This window comes from Diadema antillarum, unplaced genomic scaffold (assembly GCF_040938485.1).
Source record: "Diadema antillarum isolate AM-2024a unplaced genomic scaffold, OU_Dant_1.0 scf00000054, whole genome shotgun sequence".
In the NCBI taxonomy this organism is placed as follows: Eukaryota; Metazoa; Echinodermata; class Echinoidea; order Diadematoida; family Diadematidae; genus Diadema; species Diadema antillarum.
Window position 1 is genome coordinate 617529 of NW_027270943.1, and position 25849 is coordinate 643377.

At 38.6% G+C, this 25849-nt stretch overlaps 1 protein-coding gene across 1 annotated transcript; it reads left to right on the forward strand.

Annotated features, from left to right (window-relative positions):
- The first annotated feature begins 266 nt into the window (after positions 1-266).
- LOC139715750 (catenin alpha-2-like) lies at positions 267-25147 on the forward strand. The gene is made up of 20 exons (XM_071627300.1): positions 267-418; positions 1295-1481; positions 1944-2110; positions 2657-2776; positions 3344-3433; positions 4232-4408; positions 4798-5001; positions 6364-6444; positions 6919-7071; positions 7862-7954; positions 8682-8838; positions 10416-10616; positions 12756-12907; positions 13982-14048; positions 15174-15232; positions 16411-16592; positions 17792-17897; positions 19234-19368; positions 20251-20376; positions 20756-25147. The coding sequence occupies exons 1-20, from the start codon at positions 305-307 to the stop codon at positions 20915-20917; spliced, it is 2733 nt and encodes a 910-aa protein (XP_071483401.1). The 5' UTR covers positions 267-304; the 3' UTR covers positions 20918-25147.
- Positions 25148-25849: the final 702 nt, after the last annotated feature.

Genomic DNA, 25849 nt, shown 5'->3' on the forward strand with positions numbered 1-25849 from the left:
CTTTCCCTCTGCCTGCTGCCATCTATGGCCAATTTTCTTACAGTACCTTTTATTGATTGGAATGATACTACATGTTTACCGGTATTGGCAACTTACTCAGTATTTTAGCCATTGAGGATGGACTGATTTTGCTTTAACATGCATATCCCAGACACCTGCCCAATGTATTCTTGGGACTCATCTTCAACAGGTTAATGTCAACATTGTCTTCTCTTTCACTGTCACTCTCAGCAATTTTTTTCCTTGTCTGTCTCTGCCAGTCAGTTATAGTGTGAGGGAGGAAGGTGGTCTCTCAACAAGCACCATGTCAGCAAGCCTATCACCCCAGAGGGGTACCCTGACCCTAAAATGGGACCCCAAAAATCTGGAGATTCGCACCTACTCAGTGGAGAAGACACTGGAACCACTGGTAACACAAGTAAGTATTCTCTCATACAATGAATGGCTAAATTTTTATTCATAGGTGAGTAATGTTCCCATTTTATCTTAAATCATCATGCAGATGATGAATTAATGCAAGTTGTCGGCAAAATATCCTCTGGTACATCCCTCTTCAATTGAGATAAAATGCATTCAAATCACTGTTGACTATATTTTTCCCCTCAAGGGGTGAGAGAATGCCCAATAAAGAGTCAAATTATACAACATTGGTTAATTCTGATTGGTCTATTTTTTTCACACTTGCAAAATAACACATCAGCTTGTCATTTCTTGGTTTTGATTTTGCAGTCATTCATGTAAGTGGGATATGTTTGTACACATTTCTATGAGCATGTAGATCGGCAGTTTAAGTGTAAGTTGTGTAATAAGATGTGACTTACGAAATGAGATTACTCTTAAGGACAAATGAAATATTGTTTGATAGTTTCTCATACTTACAAGGTCGTAAATTCAGTTGAAATGTAATGTATAGAATAGATGTGTACTGGTATGTTCATACCATACCGGGTAAATATGCAGTATGTAAATGACATGATCAATTTAAGTTGAGTGTAATAATGGAAGTCTTTTCAATGTTCAGTGGACTCCCATTATATCAAAGTCCTCAGGACTGGCAGTTTTCTTTCATTATATCAAAATTTTGTTATAACCAAACAAATAATAAAAAACACAGCGCATATAATGTTGGGGCCTGAATTTTTACTTCGTTGTAACCGGAATTTCATTATCTTAACCGTGATCGTTATAACGGGAGTGCACTGTATATTTGCAATTCCTTGTAGACATCAAACTGATCAGTGTGAGTGTGAACTACAACATCTCTCATGCAAACTCTTCTCCCGATGCATTCTAGGTCACAACACTGGTGAACACAAAGCCCTCGAGCATGAAGAAAGGGCGATCAAAGAAGGCCCATGTGCTTGTGGCAGCTGTGGTGAAGGCCACAGAAAACTTCATTGATAAAGGAGAGGAGATCGCTCACGAGATCCCTGAGATCGAAAGAGAAATGTTGACTGCTGTGGAGGAAGTGCGCAGTACCGGTATGTTGGCTTGGAAAATTTTTGATTTTGTGCAGGTCAGAGCAAAAAAAAAAAAGTAATTGTAAACTTTTGTATCAGTTTGACTATTCACACACCATGTAGTAGTTTACAGTACATTTACTAGGTTCAGCCTCAGTAATTGATTGAAATTGCCTTATTGCATGTGTAAATTATATCCTTTTCCAGGAAATGCTGTAGACATTTCAGTCTTATTGATTAGCTTAGTGTGCAGATTTTAAGCTGAGGTAATGTTCCTTTCAGATGCTACCTGTGGGGCATCCCTTTGGAAGTTGCATTTCTTGAGATTGAGTCAACAGGCATTGTGCTGACTTGTATGTTAAACATGGGTTTTCTCAATCCTTCTTTTCCCAGCTTAAAAATGATTGATTCACCCAAGTTGTCGTTGATCCATAAATCACAGGAGAGACTACAAATTATCTCTTCCTCTCTGTGCAAATGTAGGAGAAGAGATGCGTAAGGCATCCAGTGATTTTGCGGAAGACCCTTGCTCCTCTGTGAAACGTGGATCCATGGTTAGGGCTGCCCGTGCCTTGCTGTCTGCCGTCACCAGACTACTCATCTTGGCGGACATGGTCGATGTGCACCTTCTCCTCCAGACCCTTCGAATTGTAAGTCTTTGAGGGAAAAAAATGAATGTATTTGTAGTATTACAATATGACGTATAGTAAGAAAATAGTACTTGCAACAGGGAAAAAAAATTAAAGGAATGAATGCTTTTTCACTGCAATGTTAGTGGTAGACAAAGATGATTTTCAAATGCCAAAGGACATCTTTGTCAATTTTTCCCAACATATTTCTTGATTGTCTTATGTCTTTAAAGTAGTCTACCAGTTGATTACAGTATGGAAAATGATACAAAGTTGTTGCCGTTGTATGGAATATAGGCATCATACGGATATAATTGCTGAATTTAGAAGGCAAGAAGAATCATACTAATGCAGCTGTATGTGTGATGGCAGTGCTATCACTCTTGGCTGCAAAGTTTATGCTTACATCCCTCAGAGTATATGGCACATCTGTCACAGCCTACCTTATTTTTGTGTGTGATATTTGGGTTTGTCCTTTTGTGGGCATTTCAACATTTATGCCATCCTAATCATGCGGTAAATAGAACGATGTCATTCAATATTCCTGTTCCTTTTCCACTTCGCTAGGTTGAGGATGACCTGGAGAAGATCAAGCGTTCCCAGAACCCAGAGGACCTGATGAGTAACTTCAAGAGATTTGGACAGGACATGATGGAGTTCAATGAGCTGTCAGGTCGCAGACAGAACGTATGATGAGAGCTCTTGAACTTTCTCAGCAAATACTGCATTATCACAGTAGTGCCAGGCAAACATTGCTGAATCGTAATTAGCAAGCTCTTGTTTCTCTTGCTCTACTATTTGGTGATGTGATGGAAGAGGCCATCCTTATGCATGCATTATTGGTGTGATTGTGGAAATGCTGTTCACTCTCTTTAGGAATTTTCTTTTCAAAGCAGTAATATGAATGAAGGTGGTTTGAATATCATATGTATAATGTGACATTGTATTGATGTTGTAATCTGTTTCGTTGGATGAAGTGACAGATACTATTTCTGGTCATAACCACAGCCCATGTCATTGTGACAGTTTCAAATGCCTATGTATAATAAGATTTTGGTACTTTAAACGTACAATTACGCACCACATTAACATGTTAGTTTTCATAAATCACACCATCCTTGAGATGTTCAATATCATTCCATTTCATTCATTTCCACAATTCATAAAAAAACACATACGATCAAATGTTTACAAAAAAATTATAGCTTACAAGCAACTGATGAACGTGTTTTGTGATCTTGTGACTTTGTGCAGGATCTGAAGGATCCGCGCCGACGTGACGAGATGGCAGCAGCTCGAGCCGACCTGAGGAAGCACAGTACAATGCTTTTCACTGCCTCCAAGGTAAGCTCCAAGGGTGGTATTCTGTCTTCCTAAGTCAGAATTTTTTTCCTGAATGGTATTCTGAAAATCTTCCTAAGTTTCATCCTAAGTCTGTTCCTGAGTTTTTTTCCTAAACTTAGAAAAAAACTTGGGAATAGATGCAAATGAGGATGAGATATGCAAATTTCTGACTTAGGAAGAAGTTGGTATTCTAGAATGCACTTAAGAAAGAATTTTAGGAAGATATTTAGGAAAGCCCCACCCCTGTCCTAAGTACGTTAAAGATATAGCAAGCTGCAAAACATTGTGATAGGCGCTTGTCATTCACTGCGCGCAACATGTACTTTGATGCTCACAATGGGCATGAGAAAGGGGACATGCCGCACACACGCATATTCAACCCTACATCACAATAATATGCAATTATTGTCGGTTGGTTCCTTATGATACAGCATTCTGTATTGGCTTAAGAAAGGATGTGAGTGGGGATAAGGATGGCCTAATTTGCATTAAGAAGTTAAAAAATTTCAGAATACCAATTCTGTCTTTCCTAGGCACTTCCTAAGTTTCTGACTGAGGAAGAAACTTTGGAAGCTTTTCAGAATACCACCCCAAGCAGACCATTTTGACTGCATTTGATGGCCTTGTTGAAGTAGGAGGCCTATGCTGTGAGTCTCAAGACAAGTCCAGTCTTTCAGAGCATGACAGCCGTATCTTTGAAGCAGATTTCTTTGGAAGCAGATGAAGCACTGTCCCTCACAGCTCATACAGCATTATGACTTTGTTTCCCCTTTTGAATCAATCTTGCATGAAATATAGGCATGGCTGCGTCACCCTGATGTCCCAGCGGCCCGAGCCAACAGAGATTACGTCGTCAAGCAGCTAGAGGATGCCATGAATGCCATCTCAAATGTCTCCCAGGCGACAGGAGACTCCACTGCAAACCCCAACATTGAAGGCACAGGAGAGCTGATTGCTGCACTTGATGAATTGGATGTAAGTCCGCACAGCATACTGATAATATTTACACCAAATATTTTGCAAGCATAGTGATTCTGAAGTTTGCACATAACAGACGATTTTGTGAGTGGTTAAATTTTTATATGTATATGTCATGAAAAGAGTCTGATTAGATATCTAATTTGGTCAATACCTTTCCCATTTCACACAAATTATTCTCTTCAAGAATTATTTGATACATTGTTCACTTACTTGATCTCAGGAAAGGAATATCATTAGCATTGTCTTAACTCAACCTTCAATCCCAAAACAGAAAGAAAAATATGTGAAGAGAGATCCAAATGAAAAACCTTTTATAGTTTGCATTGTTTTCTAAGAAAATTTTTTCTCATTCTTGTTTTCCTTGTTTTTCTTGATTATTACAGCAAAAGATAAAGATGAGTCCTCTGGATTACAACGAGGTACGCACCAGACCCTCTCTGGAGGAACGGCTGGAGAGCATCATCAGCGGGGCAGCCCTCATGGCAGACTCCTCCTGTACCCGGGATGACCGACGGGAGAGGATCGTGGCCGAGTGCAATGCTGTACGCCAGGCCCTTCAGGACCTCTTGTCGGAGTACATGAATTGTGTAAGTGAGCTTTAAGCGGAGGGGAGACCGAGAGTTCAGAGAAGACTTGCAGTATTTTTCTTTTGCTCGCACAAAATAGGATAAATTCTTGGACCCTGAAAGTGCACTTACTAGGATCTGTGCAATGATCAGAACTCCTGTGTGTCAGAGAGTCACAACTCATGCATGTAAAAGATCCCACTTCATTCATTCATCGCAAAGAGCAGGATGCATAACCCGGTGAAGTGGTCCCCCTCACATCCAACTGGACCCCATGGAAGACCAGCTAGTGCAGCTGAATATGGGCTATCCAGCCATCTTCTCAGATGGAAAAATGAAACAAACCTGTCAGCTAGTATGTTTGGACTATAGTCAGAATGTATGTTCTTCATCCAAAAGAAGAAAATATGACTGAAGTGCAAAATGATATTTTCTCCGAAATGTTGCATGCATTGCATGTGCAATTTTCCCTTCAACTAAGAGATTTGTTTATTTATTGATTTTTACTTCAGAATTTCTTTTCTCTCAGTGTACATCAGCACATTTTTTTTTCTGCCCAAATAGGCAGCTCTGAATGATTTCATGAAAGCGAGAAACATTTTTGACATATCATTGTCAGAAATACATACTACAAGTGCATACTTGCTTCCATAGTGAACCCTGATTTTTTCAGTGGCATGTGTGTATCTTTTGAGAGGGTATGTGTGTGTGTGTTCATGTTCAAAAGCAATTTCATGTAAATGCCTGTGTATTTGTCTCAACAGTCGATTTCATTTCCCGTCAATGAAATTGTCAACTTTAAAGGGGAAGGCTAGTAACTGATCAGTGGGAATCAGTGGAAATGCTGGGAGATGATTGTTCCAATCCTTATGGGATTCATTCAAGAGTTCATTGTATATCTATTGTTGTGTGAAAATGATTTGCTTCAGAACGGTCTCATATTCAAGTAATGTGCAGATTAATGCTCCGTCACTGACCAGGGACGCTAACCTGGAAGCATTAAACTGCACATCACTTGAATATGAGACCATTCTGAAGCAAATCATTTTCACACAACAATAGATATACAATGAACTCTTGAATGAATCCCATAAGGATTGGAACAATCATCTCCCAGCATTTCCACTGATTCCCACTGATCAGTTACTAGCCTTCCCCTTTAAGTCAAGAAATAAGATACGGTTTGTACATATAGACTAGAGGATTAATGGTTCTCAATGTTGCAAATGAGATATGTCTATCAAGTTGTTGATATCATTATCACTGATATCATTGCCAACAACAGGAATATTGTTGTAATATCACATAGTCAGTAAGAGCTTATTAAGCTGATATTCTGATTGTTTCTTGTTTTCTCTTCCCTTGTTTCTCTGTTTGTTCTAGGCCGGGAGCAGAGATCGTAGTGATCCTCTGGATGAAGCCATTGAGAGAATGTGCAAGAAAACCAAAGACCTTCGCAGACAGGTATGTCACAATTCTACACTCGTCAATATGTCAATAGCTAGCTAAAGAATATGTAGAATGATCCCGATTGAAAGCTTGCATTGGCTTCAAGGAGCTGTTGATTGAACAAAAAGACTTTATACAAACAGTGAATGGCCACGAGTGCAATGGTACAAGATTTCCCACGAGGTGAAAGATAGAGGTGCTGTATTCAACAAGGCGAAGCTGATTTGAATGTTGCGCCATGTGCGTCATGCCTTTATGACTTATCTGTGCTGAGCGCCAAGCACACAGGGCCTTTTACTCTCCGTGGCAGAACTTTCCTTTAGCACCCTGTTCATGTTGTACCAGAATTTCAGTTGCAAAAAAAAAAGAGAGAGGGATGGCAAAGAGCTATGGAGAGTGAAAGATATTGTGATGTCATAGGGCTCTTCAAAGCTAATGAGAAAGGATCTAATCTCTGCTGTCGATTTTTGCCTTGCTTGTCTCTCCCAGCTCCGCAAGGCTGTGGTGGACCACGTGTCGGATTCCTTCCTGGAGACCAATGTCCCTCTTCTGGTCCTCATCGTGGCGGCCAAGAGTGGAAACGAGGCGGAGGTTGAGAAGTACGCCAAGGTCTTCCAGGAGCATGCTAACAAATTGGTGGAGGTAAGGAGCTTCAATCAGTGATTTTTATTTTTCTCTGTGGACTTGGTTATAGATTGATGCTGCCATTATATCAATTATCCCGAGAATACATTGCTTCTGAAACACATATTTTATTGCGACATTTCTCAAATCACCATGAAGAAACCATAATCAGTTCAATTCAGTACTTGAAAATATCTTTATGGTGGCTTATGGTTAATTTGAGTTTAAAATCAGTGTAATTTCATATTTTTTAAAAATCTAATCCTAAATGTAATCAAGAGTATTTGCAGATATTTTTGTTATTGAAAATTTGTGAGGACAAAAGTAACTGGGAATGAATTTTTCAAATTACTAACCACCCTAAAAAAACAACAACATTTACAAGCATCTTTCCAACAATTTAATTGAAATTCATTTCATTTAAAAGTGATCAGTACCAGGGAAGGAATCAGAAAGGACAGAAAGCAATGTGAACGATAAAGATGAAATGTCAATTCACCCCCTCATTAGTCAGACTTCATCTATGTCATAGTATTGCTCCATATACATTATTGTGAGATAAATGCCAAAGTCTGCATGTGGTACAGTGTATTTTCTCTCTCCTGGAACCACTCACGCTTTCCAAATAGATGCTGTGCACAGGATTTGTTGCCCTGCTCATGATGACAGATGAACAAGTTTTGCATGCTGCGCTTGTGGATTATTATCAGGATTGTAGAAGTTTAAGCACCATCTTTTTATGGCTGTGCAATCACATCAGTCTGGGATCCCAGTCTTTGATATTTCTTGGTTACACACTCCATTGCAGGTGGCCAACCTGGCATGCTCCATGTCCAACAATGAGGAAGGAGTGAAGATGGTACGCATGGCAGCAGCACAGATTGAGAACCTCTGTCCACAGGTGAGAGATTAGTCTGTCAGGATGTATGTGTGTTTGTGTGTGTTTGTTTGTATGTGCCTGTTGGGAGGGGGGGGGGGAGGGGTCCTTTGGGTGGTTGGAGGATGGGACAGGGAAGGCGGTGAAGGGCGATGGGTCTCTATTGTAACGGTACCCAACCATTTCTGGAAACACTTATTCATGTATATGTCAGTGTGTCGATAGTCTTCTAAAGCAAAAACCGTTTGTCAATGAGAGTACAATAGAAGTCACTTATGTATGTACACATCTTAGGAAACACATTTATTTGGGGTTTTTAGGGGAATCTTTTGAAAACTTTTCTAGAAATGTGCAATTTAAATGTGTTTGTGTGAGTGAAGGAGAGTGGTTGCATATGCATATAAACACACAGAGTACTACCGTATACGCCATATATTTCGCGAGTCTAAATCTTCGCGAATTGGGAATTCCCGACAGTTTCGCGAGTGGTAAAATTCGCGATCGTGGAGTCCTATACTGAAGGGAGAAATGTACACGCTATCATAGTCAATATTTTCGCGTGTCTTTAATTTCGCGAATAGCACCCGACTCGCGAAATTCGCAAAAATAAAAACCTCGCGAAATATTCGGCGTATACAGTAAGTGGTAGCGTATGTGACGCAGTAGACAGCCTTCAGCCTGAAAACCAGGTCCCATTATCATACCACACAGGGAATAGATCTAGACTGTTTGTTTTGCACATGTGGTGTAGGTGATCAATGCAGCCCGGGTCTTGGCCGCTAGACCTCGCAGTAAGGCAGCCCAGGACAACATGGACGTCTTCAAGGACCAGTGGGAGACCCAGGTCAGACTTCTGACTGAGGCTGTTGATGAAATCACTACCATTGATGACTTCCTTGCAGTGTCAGGTGAGGGCTCCCTCCATACATTCATATTCATCTCCTCTGTTGCTGTAGAATCATTGCTTTGAATTCATCCTTTTCAGTTAAGTGTATCATAATTTAAAAGTGGAGTCAAAGGGGCCTGAGCTTTCAATCCTAGCAGAATCTTCATTAGAGGCAAAATGACAAACAGGCAGGGACAGCAATCACATATAAGGACTACACACAACAAGAACAGTCAAGGGAGGGCGAGGGACACAGAACAAAGAAAACAAAAGGGGATGGTTGGGGGTCATGGGCAAGGAGCCCAACAGGTGAAGGGAGGGGGATTAAAGGAGGGCAGACAGACAAAAGGCAGAGGAGGGTCAGTGATGATCCCAAGGACCATGGAGGTAACCTTTGAAGGATAAGGATGAAAAGGGAGGCAACATCAAATAAGATGAGGAACAACAGAGGGATAAAGAAGGGAAAAGAGTGAAATAGCAACAGCAAGGGGGGGCTGAGCAAGCAGTTAGCCCTAACTCGGTGCGGTGTACCAAGAAAATCTAGAGGCAACAAAATGAAACTAAGAGTCATAGTTTAAAGTGATGAACATTTTTGTGTGTGTGTGTGTGTGTGTGTGTGTGTGTGTGTGTGTGTGTGAAGATATGACAGGCATTTAACATAACATGTGTTACAATATCGGTTCTCAAAGAGTGTAAAACATATTTGCATGTAATGAAGAATATCAATCTAACTTGTCCTCAATTATTATTGATCAAAGAATAGCATGCAGTGTAGTTTCTGGTGTAACCTATTTGCCTGTGCCAAACAAAAACAACAACATAAACCTCATGAGAATGCAATTCTAACTGAGACAATTGTTAGTATGAACAGGCAGCCTTATATGATTCATGTGTAGAAGAAACCCATCAACCTACCTGAAAGACAGTTTTGACATGCAGATTGTATTTATAGAGGTTTTTGTTTTTACTGTTACTTTTTGTAATAAATAATATTGTGAGCTTGATCTTTATCATTATGAACAAGTGAAAAAAAAAGAACTAGACAGGGATTTCAACCCATGTCACCTACTACGATACTGCGCATGGCACTACCACTGAGCTAGAGCCAGTTCACAGCAGTGACACAAAAACCAAATGCCTCACCTCTTTTTCATTCTCCCATGGTCTTACTCATGATTCATTAGCCTCCAAAAAGGCATGTTACATGAATAAATGGAATTGGTTTCTTGTGAAAAAATTAAAATTTTGTTTCCCAGCATCAAAGGAAAGGTGAGAATCTCTGTACAGATAATAACACCTTCTACTGTTCTCCCTCTTAGCTTGACTGCAATTGTACTTCAACCACTGATCTCTGTAGGAAATGTCTGGATATCTCATTGGACAATTCACACTGTATGCGGACATGCACACATTTTCTAGCAGAAATCATCACCAAGATCAATGTGATGTAGTGAGCTCTGTACAAAGTGAATGGTGACATGTGTGGTAAGATGGCGGTGTGGTGGCTTCAAAGCAATTGGCCAATGAGATATCCAGCTGCTTCCTATTGAGATCAATGACTTTAACTTGCTGTTCATCTATTCCTCCTTTGTCTTCCAGAGAGTCACATCTTGGAGGACGTGAACCGCTGCGTGATGGCGCTCCACCAGCAGGATCCAGAGACACTGGACGTCACCGCCAACTCGGTCAAGGGGCGGTCAGCGCGCATCTGTCTTGTGGTCAACTCTGAGATGCTGAACTATGAGCCCGGTCTCTACACCGACAAGGTCAAGCAGGCAGTGAACATTCTCAAGGAGGAAGGTATTAACGGGATCTTTGGTCACTTGTTGAAATTTTAACCCATTTCCGACAGGGTCATACACATAGTCTCTGAGGAGTTTGAAATCTTGGAGAGAATGGGTTAATTTTTACTCTGGCAGCAATACAAAGTTGATTCATTCACCAAAATACTGTCAAACAATGAATGTTAGCATGCATTTTAATTTCGCGAATTTCGCGAGCGCCAAGATTCGCAAAATTAAAATGCACTCGAAAGTTTTTGTCCATACTATATGCCTAGAATACCAGTGACAATTTGCGAAAATTTCATGCCACGAAAAAGGTTGTCGGCTCCAATTCGCGAAAATTTTATGCCGCGAATATATCAAGTTTTACAGTAACCTTTGAACTGCCATACAGTTAACTGACATTGACAGGATATGTAGCATCAGCTAGTTAGCATGTTTATCTATGATTTTTTTTTTTTATTAACATTAGATCTTGTAAGACATTGGAAGGTACTACAAGAAGTTTTCAGGTAATATCTCAAGTTTAAGTATCCTTTTGATTTTGTGAAACTACATTTTGGGGAAAGGATTACATGGTATCACACTAACTATATTCTCCCTCTCATACGTACCTCTTATTCATTCTACATTGAGGTGGATACCTGTACACGCACACACACTCACATACATACACTTTTGAAGGTTAACACATCAAGTTCTTACTCAAATGAAGGTTGTTTCCAAGATGTTTCTTGTACATATATCTTAAATCAAATATGTGCAAAATACCGAAAAGATCTGATGGTATAATAAGCATTTCTTCGTTCCATCATATTTTTAATTATGCCTTTGCCAACGAAGTGGCCGGAGGCATTATGTTTTCGGGTCGTCCGTCCGTCCGTCCGTCCGTCCGTCCGTCCGTCCGTCCGTCCATCCGTCCGTCCCGTTTTGTTTTTGTTGATATCTCAAGAACCGTGAGGTGGTTTTGCATCAAACTTGGTATGAGGGTATATCCTGGGGGGATGATACTTTGTTTGGATTTAAGGGTCACGGGGTCAAAGGTCAAAGGTCACAGATTATTTTGTGAAAAAAAGGTTGAAATTTCATGTTTTTCTCCATATCTCGCAAATGGTTCAAGGTATCTTCATGGGACTTAGTATATATGCATGTACCGATGGGCAGTGATTATCTAGGGAAGTTGGGGGTCATGGGTCAAAGGTCAGGGGGTCAAAGGTCAAGGTCAACTCCTCAAAATATCACTACTTTCCTTATATTTATGCAATGCCTGAAGGATTTTTTTTTCTTGATGTGTGCATGTATAACCCAATATATATTCTGTGGGAAGTTTCTTGTCAAAAGGTCAAAGGTCAAAGGTCAAGTGAAAGTGCTAAATTGCACTTCTTCCTCCATATCTCAAAAGTAACTCAAGGTATTATCATGAAACTTATATATTTATGCATGTTCTACCTAACAGTGATTCTCTTTGGAACTGTGAGGTCAAAGGTCAAAGGCCAGGTTTAGATAATACTTTTTTACCATTTGATACTGAAATTATACTTTTTTTCAATACCTTGAAAATTACTCAATGCATAAACTTATAAAAGGGTCAAAAGTCAAGTAAAAATCATCAGTTCCCCCAAATACCTGCACTCTGACGTTTTAATCATTCATCCAATTGAACCTAGTTCTAGGAAAGTGAACATTCAGCACATTTGTGGCAAACTTGTCATTTTGATATTTTGCCAATTGTGTGAAACTGTCATCACACATTGTCAAGACATTGTAATATAGACCTATTAGGAGAACCATGCATTATGGCGGAGGCATACACCAGTCGCCGTAGCGACATTTCTAGTTTATTTATTGTTTTAACAGCAGGAGATTAATGCCAGTAATGAGAAAACCCTGGCAAAACATTATCTGTTTTCTCATTCAGGTCATAAACAGCTACACCACATGATTGTGCAGATCTTCATCTAGTTCTGTATTGGCCATGAGGCACTGGAGAAATAAAAGGTCATTTTGAAGTCATGTATTTAGGCTCAAACAAAAATTTATCCGATCAGGCTCCAGCATTGAAGAACTTGTATGTTTCCATGTTGGTGTATGCGTATTGCTGTAACATGTTACACAGGTGACCAATAGTTTTAAATCCTCCGTTTATTTGCTGCAGTCATCCCTCACTTCTCAAACATGGTGGACATAGCTGTTGATGCCCTCAGCTCCAGTCCTCCCAAGGATACTGATGAGAATGAGTTCATTGATGCATCCCGCATGGTTTATGATGGTGTCAGGGATATCAGAAGAGCTGTTCTTATGAACAGGGTGAGTACCAAACAAACCATGCACATAGTTCAATATACAGGAAATTGCATCAATGTGTTAAACTCTTCAATTTGTTGTTGTTAAGGTAACAGTTGATAGTATGTCAGAAATAGATTTCTCTCTTGTTATTTGTTATATCATATTATGTTTGCACAGTACTTTGAATTTCAATTGTTTCTGAATGTGGAAAAAAAAATACAGTGATAACTAATTTTATTTTATTTATTTTATTTATTTTATTCATGGTGTAAAAAACAACTACCATGGCAGCCTAACAAGGCCGAATTGAGGTAGTTTACACAGTAATACAACACAACATAACAATATCACATAAAAATTACTTATAAAAAACAGCTTACATTACAGAACAGATATAATCATATGATAACATTGTAACATTGCTTATTCATTTCACAACTCAATTTCCAAAGCACTATTAAAAAAAAGTCAGACATTAAAACATTCATGGATCGTAATACAAGTAAAAAACGGATACAATTACTCTCTTGAACACACTCGACATTTTTACCCCTCACATATACAGCGTACACCTCCCGTTGGCAAAAACTTTAACACATGCATCACATATTTTCATACACCCACACAAGCATACACATCTATTACTCCGCATTGAATATCGTAACCCAAATATTTTGCGTTTGGGTATTATGTAATCGATACGTAAACGAATACCGGCGTTATGGACACACTTGCTTCTATACACCCAAGCTGACAATGCATGTTTGCACCTTCCCTTTTTTTCGCTCATTTAGAGTGTTTTTATGATGTGGACTAATGCACATGATATGAATTCACAGGGTTATACCTTTAAAGATGAACAAACACATTCAAATAAGCGACCATAAACCTGGCCAGTATAATGAGAGGAAGAAAAGATAAGCAAACTTGAAGAGAGAGAGAAGAAAAAAAAAAGAATGACATTGACATCTTACATTACTGAACAGGTATAGTTATATGATCAAGTTGTAATATTAATTAGTTACTCTCTTTGGCGTGTTTTTCACTCATAATAACATGAACATGACTTTGTCTCGTGCTATTGTTATATTCCAGAATCCAGATGAGATTGAAACTGACACGGAGCTGGACTATGAAGAGGAGTATGACATGAAGAGCAAATGTGAGTTAGGTTGACATTTTTTTTATAACGTCTTTGAATGTCAGCTAAATCTGTGCACAGCATTTACAGCAAATGGTCCTCTTACACAACACCAATGATATACAGTCAAACCTGCCTTAGCGGCCACATGTCTATAGCGGTCACCTGTCTATAGCGGCCACTGTAAAATCCCCCCGAGAGAAAAGCCCTGTTAAATACCCTGTGTATAGCGGCCACCTCTCTAATGCGGCCAGCGGCCACAAATTTTGTTTCCCGCGGGAGATATTAACCTGTCTATAGTGGCCAAAAACCCAATGGAGCCGTAGCCAAGCCGATAATTCAGCGTGTTTTTCTGTTCGGTAGCCGTGCAGGCAACGTTCAGTGATCGCCACCGCTGCATTCATCCCTCATTCAGTCATAATAATGCACAATTCTTCACGACAATAAACATGCTACTGTGCAACAATTTCATATACACCGGCATGGTTAAATGCATGAAACACACGGTGTATGCATACGTACACACATACAAGTACATGTAAGGATACAACGATGATACTGTACATGTACTTGTAAGCAATGCACACAAAGTTGGATTACCTGTCTATAGCGGCCACCTGTCTATAACGGCCACTTTTTCCGTCTCCCTTGGGTGGCCGCTATAGACAGGTTTGACTGTATATCATTTTATGCCTTTTGAATGTCAGAATGTGAATATCTATTTGTTAAGAAATACAATTTCGACATGCCGAGGCTGTCATGCTTCAAGTTTGTATTGTGATATCAATGATGTGGGTGCTGGACTGTCTTCCCCAGAGCCTCTTGTTCTAAGACATTTTCATTGATTTGCCTTGTATTAAGTATTATATTCAGTCATATAATGCTTTTTTTTTTCATAAAATGTCTGTTAGGGGTTCTTTATAATAACATGTAGTGTTTTGTTGTTCTAGTAAGAATGGTTTTAGAGCTAAACTTCCCTATAGATATTGCATGTGTAGTAATTTAATTTTTTGCACTCAAATATTTTGTTCTCCCTAGATGATTACGTCTCATTGTTAATGTGTGCTCGTAATACGAGACCTTGTTGTAAAGGAGAGAGAGTTGAACTTGATATTTACTTGTTATATGTTCTTTCAATGATTACAGCGAGCTATCCCACTGAGGCGTATGAGATGGATGATGTTGCAGAAGGAGTCACTTCCAGGGTAAGCTAGTTTTAGATCTAACCCCCAAACTATCTCAAACATGATCAGCAAAATCCCCTTTTTGGATGGTCTATTCTTATTATTATGCCCTTGAATTATCTTTAACTCGATCAGTAACATGTACTGGCATGGTGAGCAATGCTCATATACTAGCCGTTCAAACTTTCTCAAACATTGAATTGAATTGAATTGAATTGAATTGAATTGAATTGAATTGAAATGAAATTAATTGAATCGAATCGAATCGAATCGAATCGAATCGAATCGAATCGAATCGAATCGAATCGAATCGAATCGAATCGAATCGAATCGAATCGAATCGAATCGAATCGAATCGAATTGAATTGAATTGAATTGAATTGAATTGAATTGAATTGAATTCAATTCAATTGAATTTATAGGCAAGTATTACATCTGGGTGAACCACCTGTGGTAGCCCTCGATGTCAACATTTTTGCCTATGTTCCCAGAGCCGGGAGCTAAACAACATTGTTAAATTGTTGCAATCCTCCTATGGACTGATGGAATATGAGAGCAGGGCAAAGTTTTATCATCAAACTAATACACAGGCATTGTACAAATCATGTCAATTTTTGTTTTTACCTGGTCTACTGTTTATACTACTGTATACACTTTTATTTTCACGTACAGATATTTTCACAAATGACGAGGTCATAGACGTTTTTGCAAAATGTTGTTTTCGCGATTGACGTCAATGCTTACGTTAATGCTCTATTAACACAGTGCATGGAGTCATTTTTGCGTGTTGTTAGATTCGCGATCCAACTGTAATTTGCGAAATTCACGAAAATTAAGCCCTTGCGAAAATAACAGCTTATACAGTAAGTTTGTATTTTAGCACACAATTCAGGCTTTATTTTTAAGAAAAAAGTAAATAATTAGGTTTCACTGTTATTGTATACACACATGATATTCTAGAATTTAAAAGTATTTTGGTCAATAGTATGTTATAAATCACTTTTGGACTTTGGTGATAAATATAAACATGTCATTAGTGAGTTATCTAGAGTACCAGAGTCCTAAAAACTCTGGAAGTAATACAATGTCCTAATCAACAGCAATGCTAAGCTGTATACGAAACTACATACAAACTGCTCACTGACAAGATGGTAAGAAGCAACACAATTGAGTACACTGTCCCCACATCTTTCCTGCAGGCCATGATGAGGAACCTGCCCTCGGAGGAGAAAGAGAAGATTCTTGAGGAGGTGGAACTCTTCCGTCAGGAGAAGGAGAAGCTGGACCTGGAAATGGCCAAGTGGGACGACAGCGGCAATGACATCATCATCCTGGCCAGACAGATGTGCATGATCATGATGGAGATGACGGACTTCACACGGTGAGAATGGCGCCCTCGCTCTCTGCTTATCGTCCACTCACCCTCCCTGCCTGCCACACTCCAAACTTCACTATCATTTTTCATATATATATTTATATATACACCTTTTTAAAAAAAATCTAGCTTTCTGATTGGTTGATTGCTCATCATGTGACATGCGCTTAAAAGTACCATTGCACGCTGTCACTTGTCAGCTGTACAATTTTGATTGAGTAGAAATGGCTTGTACATGGTTGACATCACCAATTTCTGTTGACTCCTGTTAAACTTGTGATCAACTCATGATTTTTGTTTTTGATTTTACGCCTTTGATATTACAATAAGCAAATCTTTGCTTGCTGCACGCACTTTCATAGTCTGTTACAAGTGCGCGTGCAGTAACTCATTTTACTGGCAACAACTGCAACCATTCGACCACTTTTGCTTATGACCTTATACGACTGTGCCACACATTCAGCTTTCATGATAAAGGGTTGCCATTTCTGTGCTAAATTCAAGAATCTGTGCAGACCACATCTGTTGATGTTTTAGGTGATGTATAAAACACATAGTGTATGGTCTTGTGCAATGGAACAAGATTTCATTCTCAGTGAAATATGAGGCACACTTTAACTTTGGCTTTGCCTCGTTGAATAGAGCACCTCTATATTTTGCACCTGTGACAATTCACTATTTGTATTTTATGCTTATGTTGAACTATTAGATACCCATGTTGCAGATCAGTTGTCCTTTTGTTGCAATAAAAACACAATGAAAATGAAATCAGTTCAAGGGTATTATGTAGGGGCTTCATTATATTTATGTGCAGATACAAGGGATTCTAATGTTATGTGTCAGTGTGATTGAAACAAGAAAGAAATCATTGATGAGTAGCTTGTCTTTGCTTACATGCATGTCTACAAAACTCCTGCTAACATGAATGCACCCGAGCGTATATCATGATGAGCTTTGAAACTGTAGATGCGTATTATCCCAGGGGAGCATCTTCAGTGTGAATATTGCTCCCCTAGAGGGCCACTCACCCATTTATACACCTTGATCTAAAGGGACATTGTGGGCAAAATATCTTGTCCAGTGATGAACATTCCTGGCAGGATTTGAACCTAGAACCTTTTGGCTCAAAGTCCAGAGTCTTCAACCACTATTCCAAGGTGCTCCCCACATAACTTTGATTCTCATTTCCATCTTCCCTCCTCCAGTGGCAAGGGTAAGCTGAAGACAACCATGGATGTGATTAATGCTGCTAAGAAGATCGCAGACATTGGTACTAAGCTAGACAAGCTGGCTCGTCAGATTGCAGACCAGGTAAGGCTTGGATGGTTATTTGCACCATCTCCATTCACTAAAGAGCATATCAAGTCATGTTGCAACTGACAGACAATGAAAAGGAATTCATTGCACCTTATTCTTATCCAGGACCATTAAAGTTCAAGAGCCAATATCTGAATATCTGAAATGTTATGTCTAGATTGATTGAGTTTGAAGCAGTTGTACATGCCACTCGATCAGATACAGTCAAACCTGTCTATAGCGGCCACCCATGGGAAACGGAAAAAGTGGCCGTTATAGACAGGTGGCCGCTATAGACAGGTAATCCATCTTTGTGTACATTGCCTAAATGCACATGTATTATCGTTGTATACATCTATAAACACTTACATGTACATGTATGTGTGTACGTATGCACACGTGTGTATCATGCATAAAACAATGTCGGTGTTTATGAAATTGTTGACAGTAACCGTAGCATGTGCACAGTCATGAAGAAAACTTAACACTAGTGCATTATTGGGACTGAATAAGTGATGAATGCAACGGTGGCGATCACTGAACGTTGCCCAGGAATGACTGGCACGGCTAAAAAGCAGAAAAACACACTGAATTATCGGCTCGGCTACGGCTCCATCAGGTTTTTGGCCGCTATAGACAGGTTAAAATCTACCACGGGAAACAAAATTTGTGGCCGCTGGCCGCGTTAGACAGGTGGCCGCTATACACAGGGTCTTTAACATGGCTTTTCTCTCGGGGGGATTTTTCAGTGGCCGCTATAGACAGGTGGCCGCTATAGAGAGGTGGCCGCTAAGGCAGGTTTGACTGTATTTGAGTTCAGATCAGAATTTTTTGTTCATGAAGATTATGTGTATACTGTTTGGTTTGATACCCTAACAATGAAATGATTTTGACTCCTGATAAAGAATCGGTGATGGATCTGCCCTTTTTTATAAGCTTGACAACCATTGCAAGCTAGCTGGTATGGGATTTGAACTAAACATAACTGGAGAAGTCAGATTAGAGTACAGAGGCATTGTGTGATTGTAGGAATGGATATTGTGGCAAAGGTGATTGATACATGTAAATCATACTTGTGCATACATACATAATACATCAAAGCACACATACACACATATATTCATACATATATGCATACACACATACAAGCATGCATGCATACCTATGTACAGTGTACGTACAAGCATACATATATATGCACATTCATAGACGCGAACTTGTATACATGCATTCATAGACATAGACACTCATAGACATACACACACATACACGCACACTCATTCAGAGTTTATTTTGTTGCTCTTGTGTTTTCTGTGCATCATATGAAAATAAGTTCTTTCTGTTTTTCCAGTGCCCAGACTCGTCTTCCAAGGAGGACCTGTTGGCGTACCTTCAGCGTATCGCCCTCTATTGTCACCAGCTGAATATCACCAGCAAGGTCAAGGCAGAGATACAGAACATCAGTGGTGAACTCGTCCTCTCAGGGGTAGGTTACTCTTTCATCATCATCCTGAGTTTTTAACCCGTTGAGGATGAGTGCCAAGTTAACTCGGGCAAGTGTCTATGGGAAATGCGTGTTGTAGCAATATCAGTCCGTCCTCAACAGGTTGAGATACCTGAGCTGCATGAATCAAGGGAGCTATCTTCTCTCAAAAACAGAGCTAGAGTTTGACTAAACTTGGCAGGAATCATCAGTGGAGTGAGGGGATTGTAGTTTATGCAAATGGTGGTATGAAGTGTGGTCCAAATACCCAACAGTAGGAGTATGTTGCCCAGGGGACCTGCAGCACAACATCTTGAGATTTTGAGAATAGTTTGCCTCAGGTGGAGTGCCATGAGGGCAAAGTGAGATGTTTTGGTTAGTGTTAGACCCTTACGGTTTGTCTCGTTAAGAATAGGAGATCATATGTGCTGATTATCAATTTGAACATATGTCACAATATGACATTGATAACAACAATGGCTTGAATCATCCCTAGGGAAATAGGGAATGCAAAGTTATTCAAAAGGAGCATTAATTCGGTGCCCATAGAGGCCTGGGGACAGAGCTACTGAGGGCTAGAACACAAGATTTCAATCATCATCCTTCTATGCAAGTAACTATATTATAGCATCTCTAGGTAAGTGTTCGTAGTTCCTCTGAAGAGGTAGTAATAATTTATCTCATGGCCCACCATCAAGGGCCACCACAGGGAGGTCGTGTGCAGGTCAAATCTATAGTGAAGCTCAGGTGAGGGTCAAGCCCCAAGTGCTCTTGTTTTTGTAATTACATGTCTTTGATATAGAGATGGTCAGAATACTGTACATGTAGTGGTGATATGTTGACATAGATTTATAGGTATGTGATCTTGTTTGTCTCCCTCTGTAGTTGGACAGTGCCACATCCTTGATCCAAGCTGCCAAGAACCTCATGGGTGCAGTGGTCCAGACTGTGAAAGCTTCCTACGTCGCCTCTACCAAATACAGGTCAAAGGTCAACACTGGAACTGGCTATGTAAGTGTGCCTCTTCATTGGGCTGTACATTGTGTTGCTTGTTGAGAAAACATGAATCAGAATTGTAGAATTGAGAATTGATGCCTTGAAAAAAGAGAAAAAAGAAAAGAAATATTAAAGATAAGAAGTTAGAGCATGATGCTTAGCTGTGAAACAATTAAGTGCAATGAGTCCAGCAAATTCTGAGTGTGATTAGGTGGAATTGATAATGATAATGATAATGATCATCGAATAATATTGGTGTTACTTTAAAGATTTAACCATGACAATGTTAAAAAGATTGTTCCAAGACTTGGATGTTGTTTGGATGGGGTTCAATTTTTTAGTAGTATCAGTATTTCAGCAAAGTATTCTTCTTTCTTCTCTTCTCCTCTCCCAGTCTCCTGTTGTCCTCTGGAAGATGAAGGCGCCGGAAAAGAAGCCGCTGGTCCGGCGAGAGATCCCCGACGAGGTCCACTCCAAGGTCCGGCGGGCGGCTAAGAAGCGCGAGGTCAACCCTGTCCAGGCCCTGAGCGAATTCAAGGAGAATGCCCCATTCTAGCATGGATCTCTGTAGCTCCATGGTTCTAGATAGGCTGAATTGAACACATCAACAAACATAGAGATTACTCCCCATCAAAATCATGGGTACTTGATGTCACCTAAATAAATCTGACACAAGTGAATTACCTAAATTAATAGATACTTTGTTTCAGTACCAGTTTTACAATCTGTGATTAAGGCCAAGAAGAACACTCGCATGAAGTCTAAATTTGCATGTACCACAGTACTTTCAATACCTTTGTCTTCATGGTATGAATATGGAGTTGATAGTTTGTTTACAAGAGCTACGGTGGAATCATTAAACTATATTTATTAGTTCTTCCTGTCAAACTTTGAGGAATGTTTACAACAAACTGTAGAGAAGAATGCTTTTGGCAAGTTTTCATTAAATCTTTCATTCACATGGGGTGCATTCAATTTCATTTACCCCTTTCAAAAAAAAAAGGGTAATGATATCAAGTGCCACCATTTGATAAGTATGGAGATTCAGAACATGTATTCAAGCTTATTCATGGTTAACTGTGGATGTGATCCATCTATGACACATTGCATGCATTTTTATTGCTACCAAGTGATGTTAATGTGTACAAGATAAGATGATGCTTCAATATTTCATTATAGCTCAAAAATCACATGTGCAGTGAAGAATCACTTGAGTAGGTTGGCTAACTTTCATGCTTGCAGTCAAGACTTTATTTGCTCTCATAAATGTTCAACAGAATTTGCTGCGTCCATTCAGTCCTGGGGTTACTGCCCTTTTGAACAAGTGGTATTCATAAACGAGTGGTATTATCTACACTTGTGTATTACACAAAAAGTTTCTTAGGATTGCAACACACATTGGATTATAGCCATTGTGGCGTTAGTACTTGAATTCTGTAAGCAACATATTCAGGAGATCATCGTGTGTGGCATATAATCAGTACTTCTGTTGTTTGCTAAGTACAGGTAGAATTGTGCTCTTAATGTTCCATAATGTTTGAAAGACAACAAAATAGATAGCAAATTGGCACCAAAGATATACTCAGACTAGTACTCGACCAATGCAGCACAGCACTGAGATAAGTTGGACCACAGGTACTATTTTAGTAGATTTGATCAAGTACTGCATTTGCCCTTTCTGTACTACAGTCTGTATTTTTCTTTTCAGAGTAGAGCATTCATACATATATGAATTGTACCAATCTCTTTTGCGGTGTGAAATCTTGTATACAAATTGTTTTATAAGACACTAAATGTTGAAAGTTGAAGGAAGAGAGCCTGGTGATCTATTGGTTTGCAAAGTTGGACTTGCTGGAATTTGACATCTTTGAGATGGATAAGCAGCTCTGAAAGGATGGCTTTTGTGATTTCCAAAGTAAAAGAAGACTTCAGTGAGATGATGGTAATGATGGTCTCACCGAATATCATTTGAGTGTTGCTTGTTTTCAGTCAGAAGAGGACTTTCCTTTTTTTTTTCTCTCTCTCTCTGCCAGACTTGCATAGAACAAGGCATTCTAAACATTGCATTAGAAGTTCATTGCTCTTATGTTTACATTAATTCAGTGTGCTTCTATACTGCATTACAATGTTACAAAGTAGATACATGTAATATGCTTTGTCAGAGCTGATTTCTCTGTTTGTATCATATCTATCATTTGTATCAGATTATGTCAGGTATGTGATAATGAGGTATTTGATTAGATGTATCTTTGAGAATATTAAAAGGAACAAATCACAGTGATATTTATTGTGTTCCTACTCAGTGGTAGATTTCACCATCTGCCATGAACAGGGTAGTGAGAAGGGGTATTTTGTGATTTGTGATATACAAGTTCTATTGCAAATGCAAGAAAGAAATTAACCAAAGTAATATGATGTAAATCTAAATATGCAAAGATTGGTTATGTAATCAACAGTACAAAATTTGTATTCACATGTCTTCATTGAATAGGGTCTGGAAAGTAGTGATAGCAGTTCAAATTTTATGTAATAAGTGATAAGTCTTGCCTTTCTCAAATAGAGTCCCTGGAACAAGTTGAATATCATTGATTATTATCAATAGAAGCTTAATGTATTCACTATGCATCAATACGGCTCTGTTCAAAGTTAATCCATATTTAGAGTGAATTTGCTGGCTACTACGTATTACGCCCAGTTGTGAAGGTAGAATAAGTTATCGGAGGGAAGAGAAGAGTCATTTCTTCTATATAATATGTCGTATTTTTGTAGGCATAGATGATAGCAGTACTCAGTGAAAACATGCTATCTATGATTTCCTGTACAGTTGATTTATTGTTTTATCTTTAACCGTAGACTTATGTACATATACTTTAATCTATTTCGTTGCTGTACTGAAATGTGTTCTCACTGCTAGTTACTATGCTTATTATGTAGTCATTCAAAATTTTGTGACTCATCTAATCAGACTTTAAGATAAAATCTGTATTCATTTTTGTACTCATTCTTGTATTCAATAATGCCAGAATGTCTGTGTTCATATTCACTGTGTGATTGAAGGGAGCCATATGGTAATGCGTAACTGTGTTGGTGAGGTTTTTATAAGAAGCCCAACTTTGTAATGGAACTTGTCAGGGTGTGTTCATGAGTGAAAAGAAATTTTCTGTCATCTCAAGTCAACATTTTCACCAACATATGGTTTTATTCTTCCTTATGTAATATAGATACTCTTTTTCCTTCTCAAACAGTCATGTCCAAAGTGCTCCCCTTTAAGAATTAAAAAAAAATGTGAAGTGTAAGTAAAGCATCAGATATGAGATTATAGATTTTTCCTTTTTTTTTTAGTGTGATACACTCACCTGTGAGTATTGACAATAACATTTGATGATTATGTGCATAATTTATTTAGTCTCCATTCTGCACTTGTGTCAGGTGCAACAATTAAAAAGAAACAAAAAAACATTATTTCTCAATATGGAGGCTAACACTGTGATGCCGTCAAAGAATTCATCAAGAAATCCTGCTTTGTTTAAAATGATACAATAATGTTGTAATTTCATTATATGAATTTAGATATATGTAGATTTATGCTAGTCCTCTTCAATACACAAACACTTTTATCAAATTTGCAGGTTGCTGTACATGCACTATTACTGTGTAGTAACTTTGCTGCCAGATTTCTTGTTTTCTCATAGCTTATGGCAACATCACATGCATGTACTTATATTTCATTTGCAGCTAGCAAGTTTGACACTTAGACAGTTTGATAAGTATTTGTTGACTGCCAGTGTCTTTTTGCCAGCTTCTTCACCTTTTGTAGTCTCCGAAGAATTAGGTCTTGAAGGAAGTTTAAATGGCACAGTCTTTACGCATCTTTTAGAGCAGTTGATAATCACGTGCTGTAAGGTTAGGTCAATAATTCACATTATGCAAACTAGTATTTGTCAAGTTTCTCATGAGCTTTTTTCTTGTGTGTGTAAGCTTCTTTGTATATGTACTGTAAAAGTGGTTTCTTTCGCGTACAGATACTTTCGCGGTTTCCATCGGTGCCGACTTTTTTACGTGTGTTTAAATTCACGGTCGGCAAAAACTGTTTTATTGTGCACATGAAAACCCAAACTATAATCCAATTATTCTTTTATTTGTTAAATAGAAATTATAATTAAATGCAGGCTTACCTAAAATCCAGTCTCTCGAGTACTTTATAACATGCTTGTAAAACTATTGTTACCTAAGATGACTTACATTGCGCGGTATCACTGTGTGTGTGTTGACCATCAATACACTCAATGCGCGGAATCTTCGTGTGTGCATGTGCGCAATAGCGTTGTAACAAGCGGCAAGTTCAAAACAACATTATTTCCTTGCGTGGTTAATTTCGCACGACTTTTCAAAACATTTTCGCATGATGTTAAATTCGCGGTTCAACCTCAAAGCGCGAAAATAAAACCACCGCGAAAGAAACCACTTTTACAGTACTTATATTGGCATTTTCATTGCCATTTAATTTTCAAAGAATTGATAGGAATATCAGATGCTATCTTTTGCTCAAAACCACAACTTTGTTTCCAGCAGTGAATTTTACAAAGGTACTCTTAACCACTCAGCAAGTTGTTTTTCCTAATAATCTGATAAATCTATGTGATATAAATTTCTTTTTCTTATGTTCCCTTATGACTATTTGTCAATTGTGTCTTTTCTGTTTTATCTAATTGGCTTGTTATTTGGTTGTGGCAGGCATAATATAGTTTCTTTGATAGCACATTAATAATGTGTTTAAAATGCAAGTTTAGAGATGAATGAAAATTAAAAGTACTTTGTTAGATCATACTTTGTCTTTCTCTTGGCTTTTATTTTGCATTCTGTGCTATGCATTCTCTAATTTATTGAAGAATTTGAATCACAGTTTGGAGAAGTGTTTGCAGGTGTGAATTTCTTGGGAAACTAAAAGCAATCATGGAAAGTGGTTGGTCAATTGGAATTGGATTACAGTATAAAGAATGAGACATGTTCAGATGCAACAGATGTTAATTCATCTCCATTGAATGTCATAAAGGAGTTAATTCCAAGAGGAATCCAAAGTTTATTTAATGAAAGGTGTTTCTGAAATGGCTGAGATATCCAAAACAAATCGATCCTAATAAAAGATGGGACCCACATTTTATTAGGATTTCTTTGTTTTACTTTGTTTTTGGATATCTCAGCCATATAAAAACTGATTTTCATCAAATGAACTTTGAATCCCTCTAGAATTATATGCTTTTTAACATTTCATATAGTGGTTTCTAAGTATCTCACCAAAACTTAAAAGCTATATCCTCACCTCAGCCAATACTATACTACCCCTTTAAAATTGTATGCTCTTTAACATTTCATAAAGTGGTTACTAAGTATCTTGCAAAAATTTAAAGGCTATATCCTCACCTCAACCAATACTATACCTTCCCTTTAAGATAAAATCTGGGTCTAGACTGGAGTAAATTTGAAAATG

Excerpts from the sequence above, each read along its gene's own strand:
- LOC139715750 (XM_071627300.1), top strand. The coding sequence starts at position 305 with ATGTCAGCAAGCCTATCACCCCAGAGGGGTACCCTGACCCTAAAATGG. Across the intron at positions 1,482-1,943 it reads GGAGGAAGTGCGCAGTACCG|GAGAAGAGATGCGTAAGGCA; the intron begins GTATGTTGGCTT and ends GTGCAAATGTAG. Across the intron at positions 20,377-20,755 it reads TCAACACTGGAACTGGCTAT|TCTCCTGTTGTCCTCTGGAA; the intron begins GTAAGTGTGCCT and ends CTCCTCTCCCAG.